This window comes from Lonchura striata, chromosome 2 (assembly GCF_046129695.1).
Source record: "Lonchura striata isolate bLonStr1 chromosome 2, bLonStr1.mat, whole genome shotgun sequence".
NCBI lineage: Eukaryota > Metazoa > Chordata > Aves > Passeriformes > Estrildidae > Lonchura > Lonchura striata.
Window position 1 is genome coordinate 92,887,517 of NC_134604.1, and position 27,953 is coordinate 92,915,469.

The 27,953-nt window shown below is 39.7% G+C and overlaps 1 protein-coding gene across 1 annotated transcript; it reads left to right on the forward strand.

Moving 5' to 3' along the window:
* Positions 1 to 27,489, forward strand: RAB20 (RAB20, member RAS oncogene family). The gene is made up of 2 exons (XM_021545579.2): positions 1 to 231; positions 26,408 to 27,489. Exons 1-2 carry the CDS (start codon positions 60 to 62, stop codon positions 26,926 to 26,928), a joined length of 693 nt encoding a protein of 230 aa, XP_021401254.1. The 5' UTR covers positions 1 to 59; the 3' UTR covers positions 26,929 to 27,489.
* The last annotated feature ends 464 nt before the right edge of the window (positions 27,490 to 27,953 follow it).

The following is a 27,953-nucleotide window of genomic DNA, read 5'->3' on the forward strand; positions in this document are numbered from 1 at the left end:
CGGGCGGGCCGGGCCGGGGCGCAGGAGCGGCCGCCGGCGGGGGGCCGAGCCGAGCCGCGATGAAGAAGCCGGACGGGAAGGTGGTGCTGCTGGGGGACATGAACGTGGGCAAGACCTCCCTGCTGCACCGCTACATGGAGCGGCGCTTCCAGGAGACGGTCAGCACCGTCGGCGGCGCCTTCTACCTGAAGCAGTGGGGGCCGTACAACATCTCCATCTGGGACACCGCAGGTGAGGGGACCCCCGGCACGGGGGGCAGCGCGGAGGGGCGCGGTCCGGCGGAGCGGGGTGCCCCGACACCCGCGGGGTGTTTGCTGGCGGGCTGCCCTCTGCTCCGGCTCCTGCGGAGCGGCGCTGCCCGCGGCACGCTCTGCGCCTTGGGATGCGTAGAGCTTTCTTTTCCCTAGTTCGGGCTCGGCCCTAGCGTACGAGCTGCGGGGTGGGTGACCTCGCTCGGGACAGCTCCGCTTTCCGGGAAGCGGCGGGCAGGGGATGGAGACGTGATCCCCGCCGTGCCCCGGAGGCGGCCGGCGCCGGGAGCCCTGCCCCGCTGCTTATCGCCTTGCTTCGGCTCTACGGTGGAGTCAGCCCTCTGAATCATAGGGTTTGGCGGTAGGACGGAGTCTGAATAGAGAGGCGATTTTGACGGACCATAAGGGGCCTTACAACTGCTCATCTCGTATTTTTAGGATTGCTTTGCTAAATGTGGATGTACAGGGAAGATTGCGGTGCCTGGTTGCGTTGTTTTACCCGAGTAGATGGCTACTGGCTACAAGTTCAGTCAGGAATTGGAGAGGTTACAGCTTCTGTTCATCCCTTCTCGTTGTGTACTGTTGACTTTGATATCAGCTGGTGTCAGACGGACTTGCAAACGCGTGCTGCCTGCCAGCCCTTCAGACGTGGCGTTCCCCTTCCCCGCAGCTGTAAGAAATCGGTGCACGGAGAGCACGGGCTGCCGGCACTTTCTGTCTGGGATAGCAGCAACGGGCTGTCTGTCCCACTGTTGCGGCAGGTAGCATCTCTGGGATGCAGGACTGAGTGTGGGTTGTGGTTTGGAGGCCTGGGGTGGAGGAGGTGGGAGAGCACGGACTGGAGAAGGGGTTTGTAGTCTTTAGTCTCGCTCTTGATTAAGTTAGGAAGCTGTCCTTTGTCATGTAAAGGACCAGAGTGTCCTGCAATTAAGCCAATGGATGCTCTTGCCTTTAAGCTGTTCTTTGCAAATATAATATTTGTTTTGTGGGTTTCGTTGCTGTTGTTTTTTTTTTTGTGTGTGTGTGGTTTTTTTTTTTTTTTGTTTTGTTTTGTTTTTTTGTTTTCATGTTTAGCCGGATTTTTTAAAACTGCTTAGTGGCAACATGAAGAATGCCGGTTATATGTCCTTGTGAAAGCTGTGGAGCTGCAGCATCGTGCAATATTCCAGTTTCCTCTTGATGAAATTTGGGAGGGAAGTTCATTTGCTGTGTCACTTCATGTCACAATCTAGTCCAAAATGGCTTTTCCTGTGTCAGGAATTGAGAAGGAGGAAAGGGAGAAATGAAACTGCAGAAAAGTTATACAGAAACACTTTTGGGAAGTGTGGGGAGGAGGTGTTTAAGAGCTTTTTCATGCATTTAGTAATCTGTTACTATCATGAAAGCTCTCTACCAGTAGCTCTGTTTCCAATATACTTTCTATGTCATTTGCAGTACTTTTTTTAAATCTACTTCAATTTTGGAATTTATTTGTTTTACTATGGAGAGTCTCTTGTGGCCAGTTGCTGCTTGTTTTTAGTAAGCCAGGCCCCTGTGGGTGATTAGCAGTGTACTTTATTTCAACAGAAAAACCATCTGTATTGGTGAGATTGTTCCTTGGTAATTTTCATTAACATCTTCTATTTTTTATCATGCATAATAAAATAAGTGCCTCCAAGGCTTGTCTGCTGGTTTTAGAGTCCTTTTTGTCAGTCATTTATTCTTATTGCAGTATTTTATTTAGTGTTAATTGAGGAATTAGGTTCCAGTTGTATGTGGAATCTGAAAAGCTCCAGAGGTGGAATCTCCATGTGCCAGGTGAACACCCAGCTGATATCTGTGTCAGGACAGTGCAAGTGTTCAGAGCTCAGCAATAACTTCCCCAGTGGCCACAATTCCCTCAGCACCCTGGAGCAGGGCCACTTCCAATGCACAGCTCTGCAGTAGAAGTTCCTGCTGCTCAGCAGCACTTCTGGAGCAGAATTGCTGAAGCTCTGTTTGCGGAGCAACAGATGAAAAGTGCTGCTGTATTGTGCCAGGGTGGCATAACACATCTTCCTCATTCTTCTTTTGCTGGAGTTAGCACTGAGCCTGGCTGTCCCCTCCCTTGTGTTTCAGGGGTACCAAGGGCTCTTGCACCATCTCCCTGTTAATTTGTGCTCCTGCAGAATGATGGAAGTTGCCAAAACTGGGCTAGATTGTTGGGGCCTGTGGGTTTTCATTTATTAACTGCTCTCGTTAATCTTGGAATTAATAGAAGCTCCCAGGGCACATATGCACTTCCTGCTGTCCTGGTGAAGAAGTAAGGGACCTTGTTGACACTGGTGTAACTCTGGTGTTAAGTCACTAAGGGGTTCAACAGCCAGTGTTATTTATTTGTTTATTATTTTTATTTTGTGTGGACCTTATGCTTTTGCTGGCTTCAGTGTGTCTGGAGACCTTGGTTTATGCCTTTTATCTCTCTGCAGTCTCACTGTCTTATCTCTACCAGGTGGGTATCAAGTAAACTTGGAATGTGTAGTAAGGAGGAGTTTAAAATTTAGCTTTTTTGGCTGTTTATTAACCTGATGTTGCTAACTATTACATTCTTGTGAAGCAGTTATCGGGTTATCAAATACTGATACATGTTTTCTTTAATTAAGTATGTGTAGATATATGGAGAAATCCAGAAACAAACAATCATTCAGGAGATGAAATTTTTTAGCACAGAAATGTCAAGAACATGGATTAAAGTTTGCACCCATCCCACCTACTTAAATACTGAGTGCCAGCTCAGGATGTTTGTCTTAATACCTCAATAGCACTTTATAAAATGTATGATGTAGAAATGGGGAAGATTTGGCCTAGAAAAATTAGGCTATGCATGGTAGCAGCTAGTTCAATACATAATTAAACAAGGTAAACTGGAATACATCTTCTTTTAAAATTTTATCCATTCATATTAGTATATGAATATATGTTTATTTTTCTTATTGCTTATGAGCATTATTTTTGGGACTGATCTTCATAGAAGTCCCCTGTGTTTTACTTGCAGTTCAAATTGTATGGTTGTTTGTTTTTCTCGTATGGGGTAGGCATTTGGCTGTAACAATACAAGCTTCAGTTCAGTGAAGCTTCGTTCTTGTAATACAAAGTGATGCTTGTGCACACTTAGACTTTAGTGATTGATGAGAATATCTGCAGTAGTGGTGATGGGTCAAAAGTTAAGTATGCATGGATACTAGTGCAAGTGTAGTTGCTGATTTTCTGAGGTATTTAAAATGTGTGTCATTTTCACTAATCACTCTGTTGATTTTGCATTACTTCCTGCTCTGAATTCAGAAAAATCTTATTTTCCTCGGAGGAACTAAATTTGCTTACCACCATGCTTAAAATGTGCATTAAAATGTGTTATTGTTAATGAAATCAGTGTACACACCTGACCTGTTCTACCAAGTTAGATTTGAAGTGTAAATCAGTTATTCTAGGGAGGAGTCTTATCTGTACATTCATACCCCTCCTTATCTTGGAAAAATCAGCTGCTTAGTCTAGTCTAAATCTTTCATGCTCTTATCCACAAGCCCTGTAAAATAGGTGTTCAGAAGTTGTCAGACTTGATTGTTTTTTTATGTAAATGCTCATGACAAATAGTTCAACATCTCCTGTTTTCCAATTTGATGATTATGAGAAAAGTTATTTGGAATTGCATTCAAGTCAAGGAAACAAGCCACAGATGGAGGAATAGTTGGGAGAAGAATCATATGTTTGCCATGTTCCAAAGCTCTCCCTTTCCCAGCCATCTGCTTTTGGCTGTTTCTCCATTGTCAGAGGCTTGGATAGTCAGTCTTGTGTCTGACCCAGCATGGCTGCTGTTGTATTTGTGGTTGGTGTATAGAATTGTTTACTTCTTATATTCTGATGCAACAAATTGCATTTGTTGTTTTCTCTTTGGATTGTTTAATTCAAAGGTACTAAAAAAAAAAAAAAACAACAACCATAAACTGTACAGAAAGAAGGAACTGTACACTTTTAGCATATTTTGAAGAGCTAGTTTGCTGGATAGAGGCCTAGTCTTTAAAGCATTTGAATACATGCTTTGAGACATTTGTACTAGTTTTTTGAAGTAGTATTTTTCTGCAACAAGGAAAGTAAGCAACAACATCAGTGAGAAGACCTTCCTCCTCACACAAAAGGATTGAGGGTTGGACACTCAGGATGTCAAAGCTATATATATATTTCTGTGTGTGTATATACATATGTGTATATATAAATATATTTCCTACGCAGTGCTGACAGCAGCTGCAGAGTACACTAAAGCTTCCTGCTGGGTGCTGATGGCATGTAGCTCAGAGCTAGCATGTAATCTTTTATGTCTGGCAGTACAAAACCTCCTGAAGTTTTGAGGGTCCTGGTCCTGTTCCACCATTAAACCTGGAAAAATAATGTGTGGTGGCTACAGCTAATGATATTGTAGGAGTGTTCAGGGATGTTTTCTGATGCCTTGGTATTTCTAAAGGTAAAACTTTTCTGTATGTTAGATTTTTCAGTCTCTTTAAGTTGACATTTATTCCTCTGACAGATAAGTAGTTTCTTAATCCCAGCAGCAAGATTTCTTAATTATTAATGGCCATGTCCCCTGTGTTGCTGACATAGTATTAGAGCAGTCAACTGGTAAATGAATGACCAGTATTTTAGGGCATTCACATCAGGATCCTCTAATTCTATTATAAAAGGCTGAATTTTGGAGTTACCATCAGATATTCATGCAGCATTATAATCGGGAAACATGAAGGTTAACTTTATAGAAAGAAAACTTACCTTCTTATCTTGAGCTATCTGTCAACAAAGACTGACTTGTTTTTTTTTTTAATTCTGTGAATACTCAGCTATAGGTTCATATTTTTATATCTTTCAGTTATTTTTACCTGCATATATGTATATATATATATACATATACATATATATGTTTTTTAACTTGTCAGAGCTAGTATAGTTAGGGACAAAGGACATAAACGTAGTCTAGAAAAGGCTCTCCTGTGCTTTGGTTCTGCTGCAGTGTATCTGCCCCGTCAGTGCTTGCTTACATCTCTTGTGGCTGGTTTGCTGATGTCTGATGTTAATCAGTGCTAGTGAGCGCGTGTGAATTGCTCACAGCTTCTGATCTCTGCTGGGGTTTCATAGGCTGCAGTGCAGGCAGCTGCCCGTGCTGAGCTTTCTCGGGCAAGGTGTCAATGTTTAGCTGATAAGATGTGTTAGACTCCCCCCCCGGTAAAAAGGATTAAGTTCCTCCCTTGCTTAGTTAGGCTTTGACAGTTTTGTGAGTTTGGTTTTGTCCTTTTATTTTTTTTTTTTTTTCACAAGTTATCTGTGTTGATGAACACTTCCTTGTGCACACTGAGTCAAATAATATCTTGAGCTGAAAAGGACCCATAAAGACCAAGTCCAATTCCCTGCTCCTTGCAGGTTTACTTAAAACTAAACCTTTAAACCGTATGACCAGGAAGGGCCTCCTTGAACTCTGAAAGGCTTGGTGCTTTTTTGTGGGCAGCCTGTTCATCACCCTCTTAGTGAAGAATCTTTTCCTAATGTCCAGTCTGAACTTCCCCCCCCGATCCTACACTCCATTTCTGGGTAAAGGCAGTGACCCAGCTTAGTTCTCAAGGCAAACCTGATATGGGGTGTGACGTGGTCCTCAGGGTGTGAGATCAGCTCAGGAAGCTGGAACCAAACATTGCCTTGTGTGGTGAGCAATATGCAAACTGTCGGTAGGTAGGGCACAAACATGGTCCTCCATCATATTGCAACAGAACAAAGAAAGAGGAGGATTTAGGTGACACATTTCCTCACAAGTGAACACTGATAGAAGCCACTCTGTTTGATATTATTCTGGTTTTGACTTTTGGGAGTAGAGGATAACAGCAGGGAAAAAGAAGCTGCAGATGAGATGGTTGGGTGGGTTAATTGAAGCCAAATGTGCCTTTCTGCACCTGATGGAATTCTGGCAGCAGTTGGGATTGGGTGTTGCTGAATGTGTCATGAGGTATCTTTAGTTCAAGAGGTTTCTTGTTGGAAGGACATAGGAGGTATCACCTCAAAAAGTGTCTTGGGTATCAGGGGCCATCAGTGAGAAAGGCTGCTGAGAGTGTATTTGCACTCAACAGGTGAGAACTAAACATAGAGGTTGGAAATTATGGAGAATAAAATCCTTTAAGTTTGTTGCTGGTCAGTCATGGCTTGGGGGCCAGTTACCAGCAAGAGTCTTTGATTTTTAGATTTTTAAAAAAAATTTTTAAAACATTTTTATTTCCTTTCTGCCCTTGGGAAAATTATTTTGCAGAATATTATATTTGCCTCAATTAGTTGTTCATGATTGTTGTATGAAAAACAATGACGGCTGAGGACCAGTGCCTCATACACATATAGTATGGCTTCCTTGAGATTACTATGTATGGTTATAAGCTATATATTTTCATATCTTGAAAAGGAAACCGTAAGAGGAACAGAAATTCCTGAAAAGAGCTCACTGTCAGTGAGCTCTGTGTCTAAAGCCTCTGAAGCAGATACAAAGGAAGGAATAAAAATTTAAGCTGTAAACTATCCCTGGAAACATGGTTTTGTTATTGTGAAACAGTGCATTGGATTACTTTTTTCTTTTTTTTTCAATGAATGTATCCTGAAAAGAGTAGAATATCTTGGGAGATGATTAAAAATATGAAGAAATAATGAACTGCCTGGGGAATGTCCTGGAGGAAGTTCTATTTTCTGTGTCCAGCAATTTAAAATACGATACACAAGTAAAGTGAAAGGTAGCAAATTCACTGCAGCTGAAAATGCTTTTGTATGCAAATTAAGTAAAAATATAGAAATACCTTGTCAGAGGGAATAGTGAAAAATACATATAAAAAAGAAACAGAAGACAAAAGTAACACAATTTATTCAGCTATAGCTAACTTATTGAAAGCAGAATTTTATTTCTAATGTGTAATTTTAGTACTGACTTGCAGAGGCAAGTTAATGGGGAAGTTATGGCACCTCGTGAGTACTTGATGCAGGCTAAGGTAAATGTGTGTGTACCTCTGTGCTGCTTTCTGTGTTCCAGCCCCAACATTAAATCCCCACTTTGCATGTGGTATTTAATAACAGAGTGCAAAGTGACTGAGCTGTTCTAGCCTTAGTGGGAAAGTACTCAACAGTTTGAATAGGGCTCTCCCTGAACAGTCTCAGTGACCTGAGATGTGTGCTTGGCTAAAGCTGTCCAGGATCCTGCCAAGGCATTGCAGCTTGACAAGTATGAGTGACTTTCAAGAGGACTTGAGTTTGTTCAAGTTCTTGAATTGACTCAATATGCCATTTTTTAAAGTCACAGATTCTAGGCTGGAGCAATATGGAGAATGTTCCTAATGAAGAGTCTGTGCCTCTGGCATTGCATTCTTCTTCCCTGGTTACTGAAGGAAGAGTTGTATTTTGCAGATGTCTGTCAAAATTGACTCAACAGCCAAAAGATTAGTTAAAATACTGTCTGCTTTATGCCAATTCTGAAAATGTACGAGGGAGGGAGGCATGAGCAAGAGAAATGGTTAGCAAAACAGCGTAAATGCAGTGGCAAAGCTGCTCACAAAAGTTGCAGATATATGGAAATTCATCTTCCTGATGGATTAGGAACTGGTAGAGAAACTGTAGAAAATAAGGGTGTCCAAGAACTGGATTATTGTCTTCAGTTAAACTGGTGTCCTAGAGGGTATGTGCAAAGGCATGGGTGTTCTGGGCCTGAAAACAAGTTACTAATGCCCTGTTACATTCTTCAGTTTGACTTTGTGAAACGTGTACCTGCGCTGTCTAAGAAACAACAGCTCTTTCAGTTTGAGTGTGAGAGGAAAAACCCAGGGATGGGACAGGAAATGTTTTTTCCAGTAGTTCTCTGTCTAGCTGAGTAAATAGTGTGGTACAAAACAGCAGAATGCTACATAAGCTGTAAAGTATGAGATGAATGTATACGAAGTAACACATGTTTGATTCAATTACAAAGAGGTATTTAAAATTAGTATTTTATGTCCAGGTGCCTGAACGTCGGCAGTCAGGGTTGTGATGTCTTTCTGTTGACTATGCAATTAGGGGGACATTAGATACTTAAAATACAAGTGTGGGGCAGGTTTTGAGTGTGAGTGCAAGTGTGAGGCTGCTAGTTGTTTTACAATTACTACTTCAAGTGGTCATGTATGGTGAATACATTTCTAGTTTCACCTCAGTACATGCACATTATGGTGACACAAATATCAAAACCAGGGAAACTCATAAGCAGCCTCACAGTGCCTTGGCTGAGCTGCTCTTGATACTCTGTGGGCTACTTTAAGTCTCTTTACTTGACACTGCAATCACATCTGATATCTACATGAATTGCTTGCTTCACTGCAATTGTTGCCTCGTGTTGAAGCCACTGGCCATGTGAGCTTCCAAGTGGCATGTTTTACTGCCTGAACTGAAGATACACTTAAGTAATCCCTCATCTGAGTCACATTTTGCTATTGCAAAATATCCAAACAACTAACCTCTGTTTGGGTCTTCATCTAGAAAGATGCTGAGTCTGTGGTGGATACATTTGAAGAATTAAAAATAGTGGAATAGAAAGAAAAATTTTCTTTTCCAAGTCTGAATGATTTCCTTTCTTTCAGGAAAACACTGGTACAACATCCAGGGGGTTGATCAAAAGGCATCAAAACTGTGATAAATTCCTTTTCCTGTGCTTGATTAACAGTAATTTCATATTCAGTACCTGAAGATATGCCTAGGAAATGAGATTTCAGGTTGGTGATTAAACTTAACTTATGCAAGTGTGCTATAGAGAGCAGAGGTGGTCAAAGGAAGTGAGTGGGTTTTTGCTCTTAATTTGAATTCTTTACATAAGTAATTTTCTATCCTACATCACAGGAGATTCAGGATAGCATCCTTTAGGGAAACCAACTCAATAAACATGCAAGATTTCCACACCTACCAGGGTGTGGAAAGAAACAAATATAGAAGAGTGCTTATTAACATGTTTTTTAAAGGGAGATATCAGATGTGTTTGTGAATTTTCTAGTATATGTTTCCATCTCTTAAGAAGCAGATGAAAATCGAAGTTGGCTTTGCATGAGCCATCAAGAAGTCATTCATGGAGGATCCCTGCTGAGAGCCTAAAGACCTGTGTGAGCATTTGATGTAGCTACTTCTCCCTGTTCACTCAGCCTTTCTTTATGATACAATTACATATTTTCTATAAATTGTTACATAATTTAGTATTCCTAACTACTGCTTTTGTACTTTAGGAGATTCTTGCAAAATACAGAGAAAAGGTGTTGTTCAACCACTTTTACATACTTAGTTTAAAAATAATGTTCTTCAGTACAGTTGAAATAAAAGGAAAATTTTTAATTTACATTCTGCAGCTGATGACTATTTATGAGTTTTTAGTCATATATAATATTCAACCATATATATTTGAATATGTGAGATTTTGTTGTGAAAGGCCTCAAAATTTCAGTTTCTCTTCTTCATAGTTGGACCTGTGATCTGGGCATATAAATCTTTTGTTAATTGTTGAAAGTGGAAATAAGTATCTTGTTAACATTCTAGAGGTTTTTTTTTGTTTATATTTCACCTATCATTTGCTCTCAAAATTTTCATTCATTCCGAAAAGGGAGAAATTACCATAATCTGTAGTGGCTTATAGGTACAAAAATAGCTGAAAGAAAAAGATGTGTGTAGTTGAGCCAGCATCTTCCAAGCCTCATAAAAGGGATCATCAAATCTTGTGGTTTGCTGCAAGTGAGACTTGGGTGTTTTAAACAAAACAAAAAATCTCCACTGGTATAATGAGTGAATTTATTTTAAATTTTTTTCCCATCCTGATAGAGGCTGTTGCTTTTTAAAAAAACTAAATCTCCAATTTTATGAAACTAAAAAGGTCTCAAACTGCTCAGCTCCTCCAACCCCTACCAGTATATCTTATTTTCATGAGACTGTAAGACTGCCTTTGGGACATGAGTTTTCCTTCCTGTAGCAGATAGCTGTATGTATGACATTTGTATTGTTTTCCTTATCTCCCTTCCTTTTCTGCTGTTTTGTGCCCTTTCCATGTTGTCCTGTTTGACTTCTTTTTTACTTCAAGTCTTGGAACCACAGTGGAAGTGGAATAGTTGTCTTCTCTTTGAGTGGCAGAACACTTTGTGACTCAGAGATACTGCCCTAATTATGGAAGAAAAGGATGCAGTGCAAGCAAATCAGTGAGCAGTTCCCTTTCTATAAGCAGCTTCCCCTCTTGGCAGGCGGGTTGAACGGGCAGACACTGGACAGTGGTAGCATTGCTCTTTGTAGCTTATTTTATTTAGAAATTTCAGAACTGAGTTGTTTAAGATTTTTAGCACCACTCCTTTTGTACCAGGTTGGAGAACAGTAATGAGATTATGTACCATGTCTCTTGTCTGATTATAGTTTCTTGAATTCGCAAATTAACGCTCCTAAACTGTGGATATTACATATGCTCTTAATTGTGTAGGCAGAGAAACTGGAAGGAGAATTAGAAGGGAGAAGTAGCACCAGAAATGTAAAGATCATTTGTGTATCCTACTATAAGCTCTGAAAACACAAGTCACACATCCTGTGATAAAATTATCTTAATGTTTTGAACAATAAATATATTCCCACAAAACCCAGGTAGCAGCACTGTCTGAGACAGTTTCCCACTTCTGCAGGGGCAGACCAGCTGTGGTTATCTGCTATTGACCTGACAACCAGAGCTTCCTGAAGCATTTTGGACAACTGTGTTTTTTGTTATGTGTGCAAGAATCGTTCCTTGCTTTGGAAACGTGACACAGAAGGTCACTTCTTACAAAACAGCCTGCCAGCTCTCAAGTGTGTTTTTGTGTAACCTGGACTCTGTTTTTTAGGATGTGAGTTGTGATTAGTAAATGCCTTTCCTTCTCCCTCCTCACCTAGTAATGATCAGTGATAAATTACCAGCATTTAGCTGCTGTCTTGCACTAACTTCAGTACTGTAAAAGTTAGGCTCTAGAAAAGTTATCTTCTTTCTGTCCTCTACTCCTAATCAACCTGGAGACATACTAGTAGGATAAAAGATTTATGGAAGTAGTGCTTGAGGGGCTACCTACATATGAGCCTAGTAATAATTTTTATCTTCAAAAGGAAGCATGGCTGATATACTTGAGTCCCTCTATACTGCAGTGTCCCATGCATGTACTGAACAAAGCTGTGCTGCAGCTGTGGAAGAAGAGAATGGTCTCTGGCTGTGTGGTAGGGTTGGAAGGTGCATTCCCATGGGTATGTGACCTTCCAGACTGATTACTAAAGGCTAAAAAACTCTTGCTTCTGGTGACCTGATGCTGTGGTAGGAGCAGCCTGGAGATCCCTGAAACTGTCTAAATAAGGGACTTCCTGCGGGTTTCTAAAAGCCTCTGGCTGATGTCCTGGGATGGCCCTGAAGTAGAGCGCTGAGGGGTAGGGCTGGGTTCTATTGGTCTGTCTTTGCTGCTAGTGCTTTTGAAATACTGATGGAAGAAATTATCATGAAAATGGGGCTGATGGAAAATAGGCACTGCCATAGCTAATGCTATGTGAATGAATCTAGAATGGTTTGGGTTGGAAAAGATCTTAAAAATCATCTAGTTCCAACCCCCTGTCATGGGCAGGGATACTATCCACTTGATTGGCTTACTCAGGGCCCCATCCCACCTGTTCTTGAACGTTTCCAGGGATGGAATACCTACGGCCTTTCTGGGCAACAAGCTCTGAAACTCTCCTGTGGATCTGTGGAAGAAAGCTAATTTACTGTGTTACCATGTGCGACTCCTGTTGGGTGGATGTTCACAAAAGAGTTCACAGCTGCTTCTTGATGGTTTGGCTTCCTGTTCCTGGGAAGAAGGGAAATAACTGACAGCCAGGAGGCAGAAATACATAGAATGTGTTTGAGGTTAAAGTGATCATATGGAAAAAGAAGACTGTTTCTGAAAGAGTAGATCATTAATTTTGTGTATGGGTGGATACAAAATTTAATCCAAAGAGGGTCTGCAATGAGTAACAGTAAACTTCTTGTTGTGAAAATGACAATTTTCTAATTAAGATATTTATTAAGTTTATGGTGTTTCGTCACTCCAAAAATGGTGTATTGTACTGATTGTCTTGGTACGTATGTAGTTAACCCTTCTATGGGGAATTTTGATTTTAAAAAAAGAGGTTGTAATGAGCCAAGTCTATAGCAAAGTTAAAATGTTAATGAGGAAGTTAAAAAAACTAACTTGGCTTAAAACAGGAATAAAGAATGAAGAAAAACAGGAAGAATTTCTTGTTTGTGAGGCAGTGGCAGACTGACTTAACGATTATTTGCTGAGAGCTAGCAGGAATGCTGATGAGTAGAATTTCAGAGTGCTCATTGAGATACATCTTAACTAAGCTCCAAGCACCCTCTTGCCTACTCTACCCCACGGGAATGGGGGAGAGAACTGGGAGTAAAAGTGAGAAAAGTTGTGGGTTAAGACAAGGACAGTTTAGCAGGTAAAGTAAAAGTTGCATGCACCAGCAAAGCAAAAGAAGGATTCCATTCCTCACTTCTCATTGGTAGGTAGTTGTTCAGCCATCTCCAGGGAAACTGGGCTTCATCATGTCTGTCAGCCATTCCAGTGTCTATCACCCTTTCTGTGAAGAGATTATTCCTTAATGTCCAACCTGAGTCTCCCCTGGTACAGCTTAAGTCTGTCCTCTTGTGCTGTTGCTGGTTACCCAGGAGAAGAGGCCAACCCCCACCTGGCTACACCCTCCTTTCAGGTGATTTTAGAGGGTAATAAGGTCCCTGTTGAACCTTCTGTTCTGCAGGCTAAACAGCCCCAGCTCCCTCAACCTCTCCTCACGGGACAGTGTCCTGTTGACCAGCACGCCCAGGTCCTTTTCTGCTGTGCCACTTTCCAGCCACTCTGTCTGAGCCTGTACTGCTCCCTCGTGTTGTTGCTGCCAAGTGCAGGACCTGGCCCTTGGTCTTGTTGAACCTCATGCCACTGGTCTCTGCCCATTGATCCAGCATGTCCAGGTCCCTCTGCCAAACCTTCCCACCCTCCCACAGATTGACCTAACATGGTTTTGTCTGTGGACGTGCTGGAGGTAGATTCAGTCTCCTCATCCAGATAATCCAGAAAGATATTGAACAGGACTCAGTCCCACCCCGATCCCTGGGGAATACCATTGGTGGCCAGATGCCAGGTAGATACAGCACCATGTCCTGGGCCCAGCCATCCAGCTGGTTCTTAGCCCAGCAGAGAATGCTTCTTTCCAAGATGTGGGCTGCCAGCTCTTGGAGTGTGCCATTGGAGGCAGTGTCAAAGGCTTTGTTGAAGTCCAGGTAGGCTACATCATGCTTCAGCACACAGGGATGGCCTGCTTGTGCATCTTCAAATTTTCTTTAAGGTACATATTGGTTAAAGTATGTATTATCTATTAAAGTTAAAATATGTATTGAAGTATATGAGAAACAGGAAATTTTCTAATGCTCTGCTGCACAGCAATAGCTAAAATATCCCTGTGTTATCTATGCAGTTTCCCAAATCAGCAGCACAAATCCCAAATACAGCCCCATACAGGGTACTGTGAAGAAAATTGACTCTGCCCCAGCCAAACCAGTACTGCTAATCTATCTAATTATCTAAGCTAATCTACCTAATCTGCCAGTTCCTTATTGAGCAATATAAAACCTCCAGTAAGTGTGGAGTGACCTCCTGGCCCTGCAGTGCCAGTCAGACCATGCTAAAGTACACCTGGCCACGCATTCCTGCCTGAGCTCAAGACCTGCTTCTCAGTTTGAAGAGCAAGCTTCAGGAAGGAGCGTGGGCTTTGAGGGTCTCCTTTGAGTGACTCTGAAGTTAAGGACCTGGCAACACCCTCTGCTAGGAAATTGTGTAGGGAAGTGGGTGTCACTCTGGGACATGGAATGAGTACACAGAAGCCTGGTGAGTTCAAGAGAGAAAAAGACCCAATTTTATTTCTGACCTCGCAATATGTAGAATTCCAAAAGTGACAGTGGATTGGAGGATGAAATTGCTACTTTTCCAACCACACTGGTCAAACCAACAGTCCATCAATTCTCTCCTCCCACAAAGAATGCAAAACAATCATTATTTACATGAATGTGTGTGAGAAACTCCAGTAGAAATAGGTAAAGATCAGAAGGCATACAAAACTTTTAGAAGAACTTTAAAGCTTTCAGAAGACCTATGAAAGAAAACACTTTTAAAAATCAGGGCAACAAGTGTGCTCATCTGCGGTGCCTTCAGTTCAAATTAAGGGAAAAAGTGTCAGTTTTCAGGTACTGCAAAGAAAGACCAGCTGTTTTTAGAATTCACCCTGTGGAAAATTAATTGGTTTTCTGTAGAAGGTACTTTGAGGAAATGAATTGGTGTTTCAGCAGGTGTTAAAGCTGAAAAGCTTCTCCCACAGGCCAGAAGCACGTGTCTTGCCTAGGTCAGGTTGTTGTACAGCCCTGTCCTGTAACTGGTCTCTGTTACTCATTGTTCAGCAGGATTTGACTGTCAAGCTCTGCTGCTGCAGTTAAGTGTTTAGTGATACTGCTTCCTGCAGAACTCTTCCAAAGTAAATCCAAGGTTTCTTTTTTCTCCCTCCCCTTATGATTTCTTTCCAATCATATTTTCCTGAAGGAAAGCTGCCAAATGACCACTTCTTTCTGAGCAGCAGTTTCAACTTTTCTTTTAGACACAATTTCAGAAGAATTTTACATCAACGCTTTTTTACTTACTTGGACTTAAATTTCTTTTCACTCTTTCATTCCTGCTCTCATTTCAGTAAAGGCATATAGGAACTTCATGAATTTAACGTAATTAGCTTAATTTAGCACCCTGCTACATTTTCAGTAGACATGGTGTTGATGCTAGATTTCAGCTGGAGTTCTGGTGGAGCATTTGCTTGTAGATAGGATGGTAGTGTCCTATCAATCTGTTTGGCACTTATTTCTTTTGCCAGATATCAGTGTTTAGATAGAACATTTCTCTTCACAGCTGTGATATTTCAGAGAGAAACATTTTTTGTGTCATTTTTTCAATTTGTGTTGAAGGTGCACCTTGTGGTACGCTTGCTTGTCTGGCAGGACTAAGATTTGTTCTGTTCATCTTCTACAAGGCCCTACCCTTCCAGGCAGCTGAAAATACATCAAGTGCTTGAATCTTCTGGGGTTATCTCCTTTTTGAAGGAATGAACACTGTACATCAAGAGAGCTAAATAAAATGAATGGTTTGAAAAAAGTAAACCCAGCTAGCTACATGTAAAAGTTATTCAAAGGATTGAATCAGTGGAATCTTTAGCTACAAATAGGGGGATTTTTTTTAATGTGGGTCTAGCCAAAGTTTTTGTTGGCAAAAGCATGCTATATAATGTGGTTAGGAGGTTTTCTCTGTGTCTCTGTGTAATGCTTTGTACTGCTAGACATATTATGGTTAAGTTTAAAACTTTGGATAGAAAGCATATTCATGTTTTTATGAAATGTGATAGCTTTGGATGGAAAGCATACTGTTTCTATGGGAACATCTATTTTGAAATTAAAATTTTTGTGATTTCAGAAGCTTAGTCTTAATTTAATTTTTAGAATGGTAAGTTCTGATTTATTCTTGGCAGGAAGCAAAATTATTTTGCATTTATGTAGCAGAACAGATTCCAGGTATTCTTTTGTTCCAGAAAAGCTGAAACTAGTGGGCTAAACCTTGTAGACAATAGGAATCTTCTCTGATACTACTTCTCCTTTATATAGGCATTGGGCAGCTGAAGGCATTGCTGATTACAGAAACCTTTAGTCCAAAGGCACTGAGTTTGTAAGCCTCTCTATAAAAAGACAATTGCAGCTAAAAATACACAGTCTAAACAAATGTATAAGGCTGCAATGAAGAGAGGCTAATGTTATGGGGTGCTGGCAACATGTTAAGCTAGATTCATTGGGCAACAGTGTGTTTTGCAAGGTCCATTGAGTTGCTAGTAGATGGCAAACCAAGCTCTTGGTACCTTGTGCTGTCCCAGAACCTATGAGCTGTTCTGGAAAGTACAAGAAGTGTAGGGAGAGATAAAAGTCATCAAGAATTTAGGTAACATGTGACTTCAGTGAGATCCTTTTTACATTCTTGGTAATAAAATAATATGGAAAGATGGGAGAAGAGAGCTACAGGTAGGGTTTTTAGTTCAGAGAAAGAAGCCAGAGGCAAAGAGTCTGAGTGAAAAAATACTAATTTCTCTGAGTAATTAAAGAGGTTAAGTCATAGGGGAATACCTTTTAGGAGGAGTGTGGAGTTTTTCTGGGATTTGGGGAATGTGGTGTTTTTTATTGTGGTGTTTGAGGGAGGGGTGTTTGTTCTTTGAACAGATTACTTTGTAAAGCTGAAAGTCTATCAAAACTCAGAATCTGAAAGCTGAACTCCAATAAGCTAATTGGTGGGATACTAAGTTTCCTTTCTTTAGATATTTTATAGAATACAAATTCAAAGTCACAAGACAAGGACTGAGTGAAATTCTGTAATCTCTATTATACAGGGGGTAAAATTTGAATGAGGATTGCAATTGGTCTCTCATCATGCTCTGTAAATGTTTTTTTCCTTTATGAATTTTTAAAAATTTTCTCTTTTATTCTCTCCCATGTAAACTTGATCTCCTCCTTTCATTGAGTGTGTTTGACAGGTCTGTCATTGGGAACCAGAGATGCAGGCCTTCACTACCAGTTATGGAATGAAAATGGACAAACTGCTCTTCAGAGCTGGATTAAAAAGGTTTCTGGGAATATTTAAACTAATTAATGATCAAATAATGCAGAATTTGACAAGATGACTGAGGGATGTTTATTGTATATGAGCTGTGGGTGAGAAGGCTTCATCTGTAGTAATGAGTTTTTTTGGATACCTCTGGGACTCAGAATGCTCTGCAGGATGTAACTGATTGGCACCTGTGCAAGCTGCTAGGCATCTGCTTTTAGTTTAAGTGCCTTTAGAAAATTAATATTTTACTTAAAATCAGATTTCTCCATAAACTGTTACACTGTTAACTGTCAAAAAGACCAGGAAATTTTTACCCATGTTTCAGTTGTTGATTCTTTGGAGGTGTGCTGTAAATTAAGGCTACATGGCTTTTGAGGCATTTCTTCAACACATCAGAAAAAGGTGGTGACTAGCCTTTTATTTTGGAGCTTCTACCAGAACATGCCTAGATTAATGATCTTCTTGGAGAATATGAAATAAAACTAATCTGCAGCAAAAAAAATCCTTTATTTTCTATTTGTGATTCTTACTAAACAGGGGTGTGTGTGTGTGCCTTTTTGTGAAGAAAAGCATATTGCAACAACTCATATTCTTCAGATAATGCTCAGATGATCCTGTAGATCATTAACCACATCTTGCAGAGTTTGACATGTGATGTGCAGCACACCACGCTGGCATTCTTGCATAACTTCTCAGTGTGTTTTTTGTCCTAACAATAAAAGGCCTATTGAAGTGAACTTCTTTGGAAGAATTGTTTTACGTGAATTGTGCCAAAGTATCACTTTTGGAATGTTAATTGAATTGATGTTCTAATAAAAATTAAAGAGTCAGTTAAAACTGCCTGACCTATTGGTATACTTCAACTGTGACAAGGGAAAGATGTTCTTGGAAAGGTCAAGGGCATAAAGGGGATTTTTCTCTCAACAAATCAGGGCTTTCTTGAGTGGATTGGCCTGTAAAAACAGGAAGCACAGCCAAAATAGAATTATGAGCACTTTCTGCTGGTGAGAACCATAAAGAGGAACACAGTAATGGTAGTTTGTGCTGTTGCTTATTTCAGCCAGTTAAGATGAGATGGGATCTTGCCACTGCATAAAAATTTTAAGGGTAGATGTCAAGATGGTGGGGCCAGGCTTTTCAGTAGTGCCCAATGAAGGGATAAGGGCAGAAGGTACAAATCAAAATGCAGGAAGTGTAATCTAAATATTAGGAAAATCTTCTGTACTTTGAGTGTGATAGAGCACTGGAACAGGCTGTCCAGGTTGGTTTTGAATCCTCTTTATCTGGAAATGTTCACAACCTGCCTGGAATTATCTTGTGCAACCTGCTCTAGGCAAGCCTGCTTCAGCAGGTGGGTTGGACTTAATGATTTCCAGAGGTCCCTTCCAACCCAAACCATCCTGGGATTTGTGTAATTTTCCTTTTGTAAATGCTCTAAACAGACACTAAGTTTGAATCTGTAAAGAAATATAGGCAGCATTAATTTTAGCAAAGTTATTATTCCTTTTTAAGGGAAGATTTGTCTTCCAAGAAAGTAGGTGAAGTGGGTAGAATTTTAGTGCAAAATTTTCCATGTATTTGGTATTTGTTGGTCCTTGCTAGAATATGTCCTTCAAATCTTATTTATGGCATATTATATACTTTAGGGAAGAGGAAAGAAGAAGGCTAAAAGATAGCTGCATAAAGCTTTTTTCATTAAAGGTATTACTATTCTTATATATGAAGTATAGTTGAATTTCCAATTGCAGTAAGTAATCACCCCATTTTTCTTTATTTCAGATGCCTTCTACTGATTATTTTTGTTTATAATTATTCTGAATTAATTCCTTTCCTAGAAACACTGATTGTGGTGAGGTTTTTTTAATTTGTTTAGCAACACAATTTGTGCTTTTGGTACTCTTAGATAAAGCAGAGGAAGAATGAGCTGCATTTCTTAATGCACACGGTAGGTGCTGGTGCAGACTAACCTCCTAGAGGGTAGTTTGTCTTCCCTTGGCAGAATCTTAATAGCTAATTTAGATGCCCATAAGGATGTTGGCTTTGTTATGTAAAGAAATGGAAATAAAGGATGAGGTTTATTTTTTCCCTTGCATATTGTATTAGAGACAGAATCCCTAGTGAAAGGCCTTGATGCTTAATAATGCTATTAATTTCATCCAGCTTTTCCTGAAACCTGTTATAGATTTTCCTCTTATTCCATGGAGAATATATATTGTAATATCTGCTAAGTATTCCTGCATAAGTTTGCTTCCAAATAGAAAAGTGTTAACGCTCTTTAAAAAAATGTGTTTAAGAATTAGCCCTTTCTCACAGTCCTTCACTTATCTCTGTGTATTTTTCCTAGATTTTTATTTCTATCATAATTTAGATTCACTAGTAACTAGAGTTGACATATATTCTTGGATGTGTTTTATCCCAGACACTCTTGGATCACTGATGGTAGTTTAGTATTCTAAAAAAATATCTCTTTAATATTTTATTTATGTAGAAGGGTACAGCTTAATCTCTCAGGATAAAAGTCATGCTGGGGAACCATAGCTCATAAATATAGGATTATAGTGCCAAAGCATTTCCTATTTTATTAAAACTTTTCTCTGCTTCCAGTTAGATGACTACTTGGATTTTCTTGAGTTACTTTATCCAGTTGTCCAGGCCAAAATTAGATCTATTAAACTGAATTTTTAATACTGAATAGAATTCTATTCTATAGCCTGCCAGTAGATTGTATAAAATTTCTGAATGTGAATTCAGTGGGGGACTAGGTTATAGTGACATAATGTAATGCCACTTCCAGATCAGGAAAATAATGTTACATTCCTCTTGTATAGCAGCACACTGCAGTCTCGAGATCTGCCTTTTATTCAAATGTCATGAAGTTAAATGTATTAGAAAGCATCTTCTGCTTCACTGCTTCCAGTTCATGAGGCTTTCTCATCTGTGGCAGTCAGCTCAAATACATCATTGGCTCCTCTGAATCTGGGACTTGCCTCCATTGGGATATTACGATCTTTTTATGGGAAGAGATTGGTAGCACTTGGAACTAATGTCCAGAGTATATTTGCCTTCCTGACCACCAGCCTCCAGGGCAGGAGAAGCAGCTCATGCAGTACATTTCCTTTATCTATCTAAAAGCAGCAATATAAATACCCAAATGCTGGCAGGCTTGGCTCTTAGCTTTGGATCTAAGTTTGTGAATGACCTCTGTCATAAGGACTCAGTGGGTGTGTATATATTGGTAGGAAGAAGGAATCATGTGCAACATGATGGTGCTTTTACATGTGTTTGTGTTTTAATTCGGAGTGAAAATAAAAATGTTATAAAGACTGAAGTTGTGTTGTTTCTATTTATTTTAAAAGTGTTTTTAAATAACCTCCATTTTCTAAGACCAAACCTAAGGGTGTTTAAGTAATTCATAGAAAATGATTGTGCAGTGTGCAAGTTCTAGTCTTTCTAGTCATTGATTTTGTGTCCAAGGGGCACATTTGTTAGTGGAAATGTGGTATTTCTAAGATAATTAAAGCTGAATGGAGGACAGGGCTCAGTTTGGTCATGATTTCTTGTCTTGCTTAAGTGAGAAGTGAATGACAGATTCTGGTTTGTGTGGGTTGTTTTCTCACACTGAGCTGCTGTTTTGCAGAAGGAGATTTAGAAGACTAAAATAATTAATGTTTGTAGAGTGGGGATATTTGCAGGGTCTTGGCAATTTCAGATTCCTTCATAACCTAAGTTTTTGCTCATTAAGTAAAAACTGCATAGGTTTAAGGTAGGAGATGATTTCCTTCACAAATTTAAAAGTCTTCTATTATGAGATAAAGATTCTTGAGTTAACAATTCAGAATAAATTGTGTTTAGAAATGGAGTAAGCATGTCTCAATCATGTATTGCTTTGAGCCCACTTTCTTGACTGTTTTTTGATGTTTTGCTTTATGAAAGAATTTTCCTTTGTTCATTGTTCACTTAACCCATGTGGTAGATATTTTCTTCTTCCATGTGTGTAGCTCTTTCTACTTTAAAATATGCAAGTAAAGCCCTTTGGGTATTAAGATCACTACTCTCCTATGTTTATGTTATATTCTGCTTTGGCCAAGACATACACATCTAATTTTATAACTTAAATGGAATCTGCTAAAATAGGGCACAGTTCATGCAGTGAATGTTGATTAATATCTAAGTAATGAGTATAAACAAAATAAATGTCATCTTGGTTTTTAGCAGAGCTAGACATCTGTTGCATACTGAAGCTTCAACATATACAAGTGTCTTCTGTAATGCAGCTGAAATGAATTTTATCATTACTTAACTGTAATTGCTTTTGTGGTTGGTGGTTGTTTTTTTCTGGGGAGAGGTAGGGGGTGTTGTGTTGGAGTTTTTTGTTTATTTGGATTTGTTGGTTTAATTATTTAGTTTCTCTCGGTCTCAGAGACTATCATTCCATGGGGAATTTTGTCTTGAAGAAAAACCAAGTGTTGGCATTTTTTGGCAGATCAGGAAATCATATATTCTGACAGCTCCTGGATGTGTAGAAATTGGACTCTCCTGTCCTTTGTGACTCATGTTTCCACAAATTTCTATTTATGTAATCCTTGTTAATCCTTTGAGATGGAGAGCTTTATTTTTATCCCCAAGTAACCACAGATGTAGTTCATTCTTAACAAAGCTCCTGACTTCAAGGGAAATATGATAAAGCCACCTACAAGAAATAAATACCAACCTTGAACAAGGTAATGAAGAACCCTGACTTCATCACTCTCAAAACTTGACAGCCTGACTCCTGTGTGGGCAGGAGAATTTTCCTGAAACCTTTAGGGACCTTTACTGTTTGTTCTCTGCTAGTCATTACCTATCTTGGTTTATGTGCACAAGTACAAATCTCAGTTCTTAGCAAAATTGTTTCCCCTGATGTCCTTTAAAGGGTCACAACTTTACTGCCTTGTCTGTGAACAGAAAAAAATGCTGTTCCCTTTTCAAAAGGGATCTTTGTCTACTCTTGCGATTGCGAGGCTGTTCCTGCTGAGGTAACTCAAGAGCACAAGGGTCACCCTTTGAACCTTCATCTACTGCAGCTGAATCCTCAAAGCTCATTACTTTCTAATACTGATTTCTGTGCTGTGTCATGGGTTTCATACTTTTTCTTTTCTTCCCTCTTCTAGCTATCTCCCTAGGGCACAGTTCCTATTCCTCTCCGCCTACACTCAAGTTCAGACTCCTAAAAAGCAGAAAGAAAATCTGAAAGACAAAAGCTATCTCATACCTTGTGCTTCTGTTAATTCCTCTCTACTGTTCTGATTACAGTACAAATCACAGTGAAAATCCTTGGAAGGTACCTGGTTTATAGACTGAGCACTTCCTGGACAATTCTGCAATCTTGTGCAATTTTAATGCAATGGTGGCATGCCTCTGTAGCCCACCTTTGTGTACTTTTCCCCACTACATATTTGCCTTAGGAACTGAGTTATGCTGCCACTTGGACTATGATATCAGAGTAGAATCACTACTTTTTTTCAGTACCTTATTGAAGACCTTTATAGCTCTTTAATAGTTATTGTGTTTTATTCCCTCCAGACTGAAAGTAACAGCCTGTTTTGCATTCTTGTACATGCTCAACACTGAGAGATTTAAAACTACTTCTTCCAATAGAAGTTTTCTTGAAAGAGTATGTCTGTGTGAAGTTGTGCCACTTCAGAAGTTGTGGTGAAAGGCTTTGAAGAGGTGGTAGGTAAGGAGTATTTAAATCTGGCTTCTGCTCTCATAAACATCCACAGCAACTTCATGGGCTACTTTGGATACCACACTCTGGGCCGTGGGCAGGCAGAGAGCTCCAAGAGCAGCACTGAGGTGCTGCTGTTGTCAGTGAATCCCACAGCTGAAAGGGACTGGGATGCTAAAATGGGAGAAAGCATTCCCAGGGGCTGCTGCCTTCCAGCTGAGAGGTCAAAGTGCTGTAGGAGGCCTTAAGTTCAAGTCTTGGTACACTTTAAATCTAGCCTTGCTTATTTGTCAAGCCAGCCTCTTGCAATGTCTGCTTTTCCCTCCTTTCTTTGTTAGGTTCATTACAAACTTTATGGTGCTGAGGTCCATTTGCCTCAAAACTCCTTGATTTGTTTATGACAGCCACTGTACAGCTTTGAAAATGCTCATTGGTTGTGCTGCTGCTGAAGTCTCCGACAGGACTTTGTATACTTGATGGAAGACCACCTGGAAAGTTAATGTTGCTACAAATAGGGATACAGCTGTAGAGTTGTTGAACTGCTCTAAACACAATGAAATACAAAGATGAAAAGGAATGAAAATTAGTTTTTGGTTGCTTGGTTTTCAGAATTTTCCCTCATGTGCCTTTGTGGTTGATTTGGTAGTTCTTGCAATTCCTTTGACTGTAAATTATTTGATAGTTCTTTCACTCTTCTCTGTTATCTTTATTTTTTTTGAAAAGGCAAAATTGTTTAATTGTTGGATTTAGGGCTTACCATTTAATGTAACTAATTGTATAAAAAAATATGTGGTTGGAGGGACCAGATGTGTCCAGAGGAAAAAATAACTGGCTATAAGATGGGAATGACTGTTCTCATGCAGTAAGTTTTTCATCCTAATGTCTGATGCTATTTTGCCTGACGCCTTGAGGACAGATATTAGTTTAAGTACTTTGTGTAGTTTTGGGGTTTTCCCCCATATTTAGAATTGTTCCAGCTTGTGTCAGAAGTGGTCTGTACAAGGAAACTGCTGCAAAAATACATCATGCAGTTTTTCTGCATGTTGATTGTACTGTGAGGGTGAGCAGAGGAGACTATCCATAATTCCTTTGACATAATTAGTCCCTTATGCAAGGTAAATTCTTACTGTTTCTTTCTCCCTTTCAATAGTGTATTAGTTATGGAAGTAGTCAGTTTGTAGTTGCCATGCAAAAGTGCCATGGTTTGTATTATGCTGTGCAAGATTAGATTAGCATACAAATGCCATAAAACAAGTAATAGTATTGTTCTACTGCTTGGTTGCTGTAAATGAATCTGGGGGCTGTATTTTATGGCTTAGGCATCTGAAGTGGGAGAAAAGGGGGAGATACATGTTCCATTGTGGTTTCCAGACCACAGTTATAATGAGGGTCCGGGTGAGAACAAAGTCAGCCGTGGTACAAACTTTTATTGAAAACCTGGGGACGTTTAAAGACTCAGTTTCAGTGCAACTGGAAGTACAACTTGAACATGAGGTTAAAGAAAAAAAGCATAAAAGGACTGACCTCTGTCATCCCCTGCATCCCAGTCTCCCTTACCCTTACTCAACATAACTATTTTTTTTTTTTTTTCAAAAAAGGATATAGCTATTTTTTTTAAAGCCTCCTTTTTTCCTACCTCCCAGATCATGAGTTAAAGAATTTCTTTTGCTGAGGGAAAACAAATCAGAGGTTATACAAAATTGCTCCTAAGCAATTTTCCATAAACTTTGCCTAACGATTTTCTGAATGCTGCTCACTGAACTTTTGACCTCTGCAATGTTATATAACTGCTATTAACAATTTTTCACTTTTCAGGAGAGTATTTAAATTACACACATGTTTTTCTTGTGAAATCCTCATTTTCAGTGTGATGAGAAAGTAACTGTGGAACAACTATTTATTTTTTCTCAGCATTACGCCTGAATTTGTAGATATCTGTTTCTGCCCTTTCTTCCAATCATTCACCAGCTTGAGAGATCCCACAATTTTTCTTCATGTAAATGTTTCACATACTTCTGAACATTCTCACCATCTTCATTTTACCTCTTTATAGGGATCTCTGCACCTTTCCAAAGCTTTCTCTCTGGCAGTTGCCAGAGTTTCACTCAGTGTTAAAAGTGCAGTGAGATTCGGATTTCATGTTCTAGCTTGAGGTTTCCCAGATGTGTTTTACTGATAATGGTGAGCACTGCCAGCCGTTGAGTACAGTTCTGATGTTTGTCCAAGGACTTGGTGCAGTCACTGTTCTGTTCCCAACTGGAGGTAGATTCCGAGTTCCTTTCACAGCGTGCATGTTCACGTGCGGATGTGTTTTCCCAGTGTGTGCTGACCTGCATTTTTCAGCGTGAATTTCTTCTGCCTTTCCTATCTGCAGTCATTTACAAGGATTTCATGATGAATCATTGATGATGATGAAATAGCTCATGGTGGTCAGTAGTTTCATGCAGAAGATGAATATAACCAGATCTCTTCCAGATCCTTCTATAAATGAAGGCTTTGTGCAAAAGAATTGTACGAAAAGAGTTGGAAAATGATGTTGACTTTTAAATGTTCATAAGCGTGTAGTTGGCTCTTTTTTTTTTTTTTCTTTGTTCATTCACACTTATGTAGTGACCTAAGGCTGACTCTGATGGCTGGTTGAAATCTAGTGTGTTTTTATCTTTTTCTTGATACAGTTTTGGATAGTAAAACATAAAGCATATTCTGCAGGTAGCAAGTGTTTGGGGAAGGTGGCAGTTCTCAATAGGAAGGAAAGCACAGTTTGTCTTCTGCCTAATTTCCCTTCATCCTGTTGCAACTACTGAAAAATATTATTTGCTTCCCAGGATTTAAAGAAGAGCCAGTTTTGTGTTCTAAGTAATGAAGGACAACATCAAGGCTTACTTGGAGGTGCTGGAAGGTGGTCCATGAGCAAGGAGAAAGAAATGTTTTAACTGTTGGTTATCAAGTAGTGGCCAGGGCAACTTAAAAGATGAATTTTTCTTTGAATGTATTAGGATTTTCTGTATATTGTGTGTTTAATACTCTAAAAAATGAGTAAAACTGGTGGTGGGACAGATGAATATCACTACAGGCTGGATACTACAAGAGACTTCCTGTAAAGCCAAGGTACCTGAGAACTGTGGGCATGTAGCATCAGACTGTACAGCTTCCAAAATCCTTCAAAACTTAGGAACGAGTGGATTACCGATTTTTGATACAGATTTCTGAACTAGATGTACTTGAAAGTTCATGCTGGATTTATAGGAGTAATACATTCTAGCAGAACTTGCAACAGAAGAGCTTTTTTGTTTGTAAATGGTGAGGTAGGCGGATGGGCTATTTGTGGGCGCAAGCAGGGTTGTAGTTAATATGACATAAAGCAACTAGCATGCAATTTAATAAAAGAAGCCAGTTGTTTTTTTTTTTTTTTTTTTTTTTTTGCTGTCTGCAAGTATGAATGTTGCAGCATGAGTTTCCTTGTTGACTTGTCTCTGCAGATTCCCTTCTTTTAGACTGAGCAACCAGTTAGCAGGGCTGTTCTCTGGCACTGTTGCTCTCTTATGGAAAAACAGAAGGAAAAACCTGAAAGTGCTACAAATAACACATTTTTACCTTCACTGCTTCATCCAGACTTGTGAAATTGGTTTAAAGTTCTTTCAACTCTCTTATTTGGCTAATAATGTTTTTTTCCAGCACGCTAACATTTGCTGTGTTTAAACCTTTGCCAGGACGGGAGCAGTTCCATGGCCTTGGGTCCATGTACTGCAGAGGAGCGGCTGCTGTGATCCTCACGTACGACGTGAACAGCCTCCAAAGCCTGACAGAGCTGGAAGAAAGATTCTTGGCGCTGACAGACAGTGCAAGTGCTGACTGCATCTTTGCTATTGTTGGAAATAAAGTCGACCTCAGCGATGACTGTACTTTACCACCGGATGAAAATAGACCTGAGAAGTCTGGTGCCAGCTGTGGCTCAAAGGTGCGAAAACAAGTCCGTGCAGAGGATGCAATTGCACTCTATAAAAAGATACTGAAATACAAAATGCTAGATGAGAAGGATGTTCCAGCAGCTGAGAAAATGTGTTTTGAGACCAGTGCAAAGACAGGATACAAGGTGGACTACCTGTTTGAAACTGTGTTTGACATGGTAGTCCCAATAATCGTACGGCAGAAAGCTGAGGGGCCACCGCAAACTGTTGACATCACGGACTATAAACCAGCCAAAAGGACAAAATCAGGTTGTTGTGCTTGAACCATCTATGTGACATAGGAAAGGGGAGGGATTTTTCACTCCAGCAAAATGAGGAATAAGAACTGCTTTCAGTTGACCAGAAAGGAAAAGTCAAGGAATAAATTGATTGAAATGGTGTATGCAAAAAAAAAAAAGAGAAACAAATAAATCTTCTGACCATTAAAGGCTTCTGGGAAGCTCTGTATATAAAAAAATGGGGATGCAAGTGAAATTATGGAGTAAGACTTGCCAGTTTCCATGGGTTCTGAAGACAAGGGGTGTGTTATTAGAATGGGTAGTGACAATCGTTTGGACAGATCTGAAAGATTCTGGTTTTTAGTGACTTGCCATTTTGTGTTGCCTGTAAATGATCTGTGTACTCTTGAAAATTTTCATATGATGATCTTCTTTTCTCTTAAGATTCTAACTTTGGAAGACTGAACACATTTTTATTCTTAAGGAAAAAAAGAAAATCCAGGTATATTTATATTTGTAGCTAATAAATCAATTGCAATCTTTTTATGTCAGATATGACAGTGTACGATTCAGAAGGTGAACTATTAAAATCACTGTGGATATGTACCATTCATTTGGAGACTTTATTAATGAGAATTCTTCTTCCATAGTGGGCTTTCATGTGTAAACAAGCAGTATCCCAGCTCTTGCTGTTCTAATTGCAAGTTGCAGGAGGAAGATTCTTCTTCCATTTTCCCCTTGTAATTCTTTCTAATATAGGTGGGTTTGGGGGGAAATCAATCTTATTTTTCTGTATTTTTGTAAAAACATCTTTTTGGTGTCTTTAGACGTGTCATTGTGTTCAGTTTCTGTGTTCTGTCTCCTTTTCCACTTCTTAGTTGTTCTCAGGCAGAGCTGCAGCTTTGGTTTTTATCAGTGCATGACATTACTACCTGGGTAGTAATTACCTCTACCTGGAGGGAAGTGAAGACTGGTGTTTTCTGATGTGAAACGGGCTAATGCAGGAGGAAGGGAAGAAACTGCCTTTTGTGGAGTAAAAGGCCCATGAAAGAGCATTAATGAGGTACAGG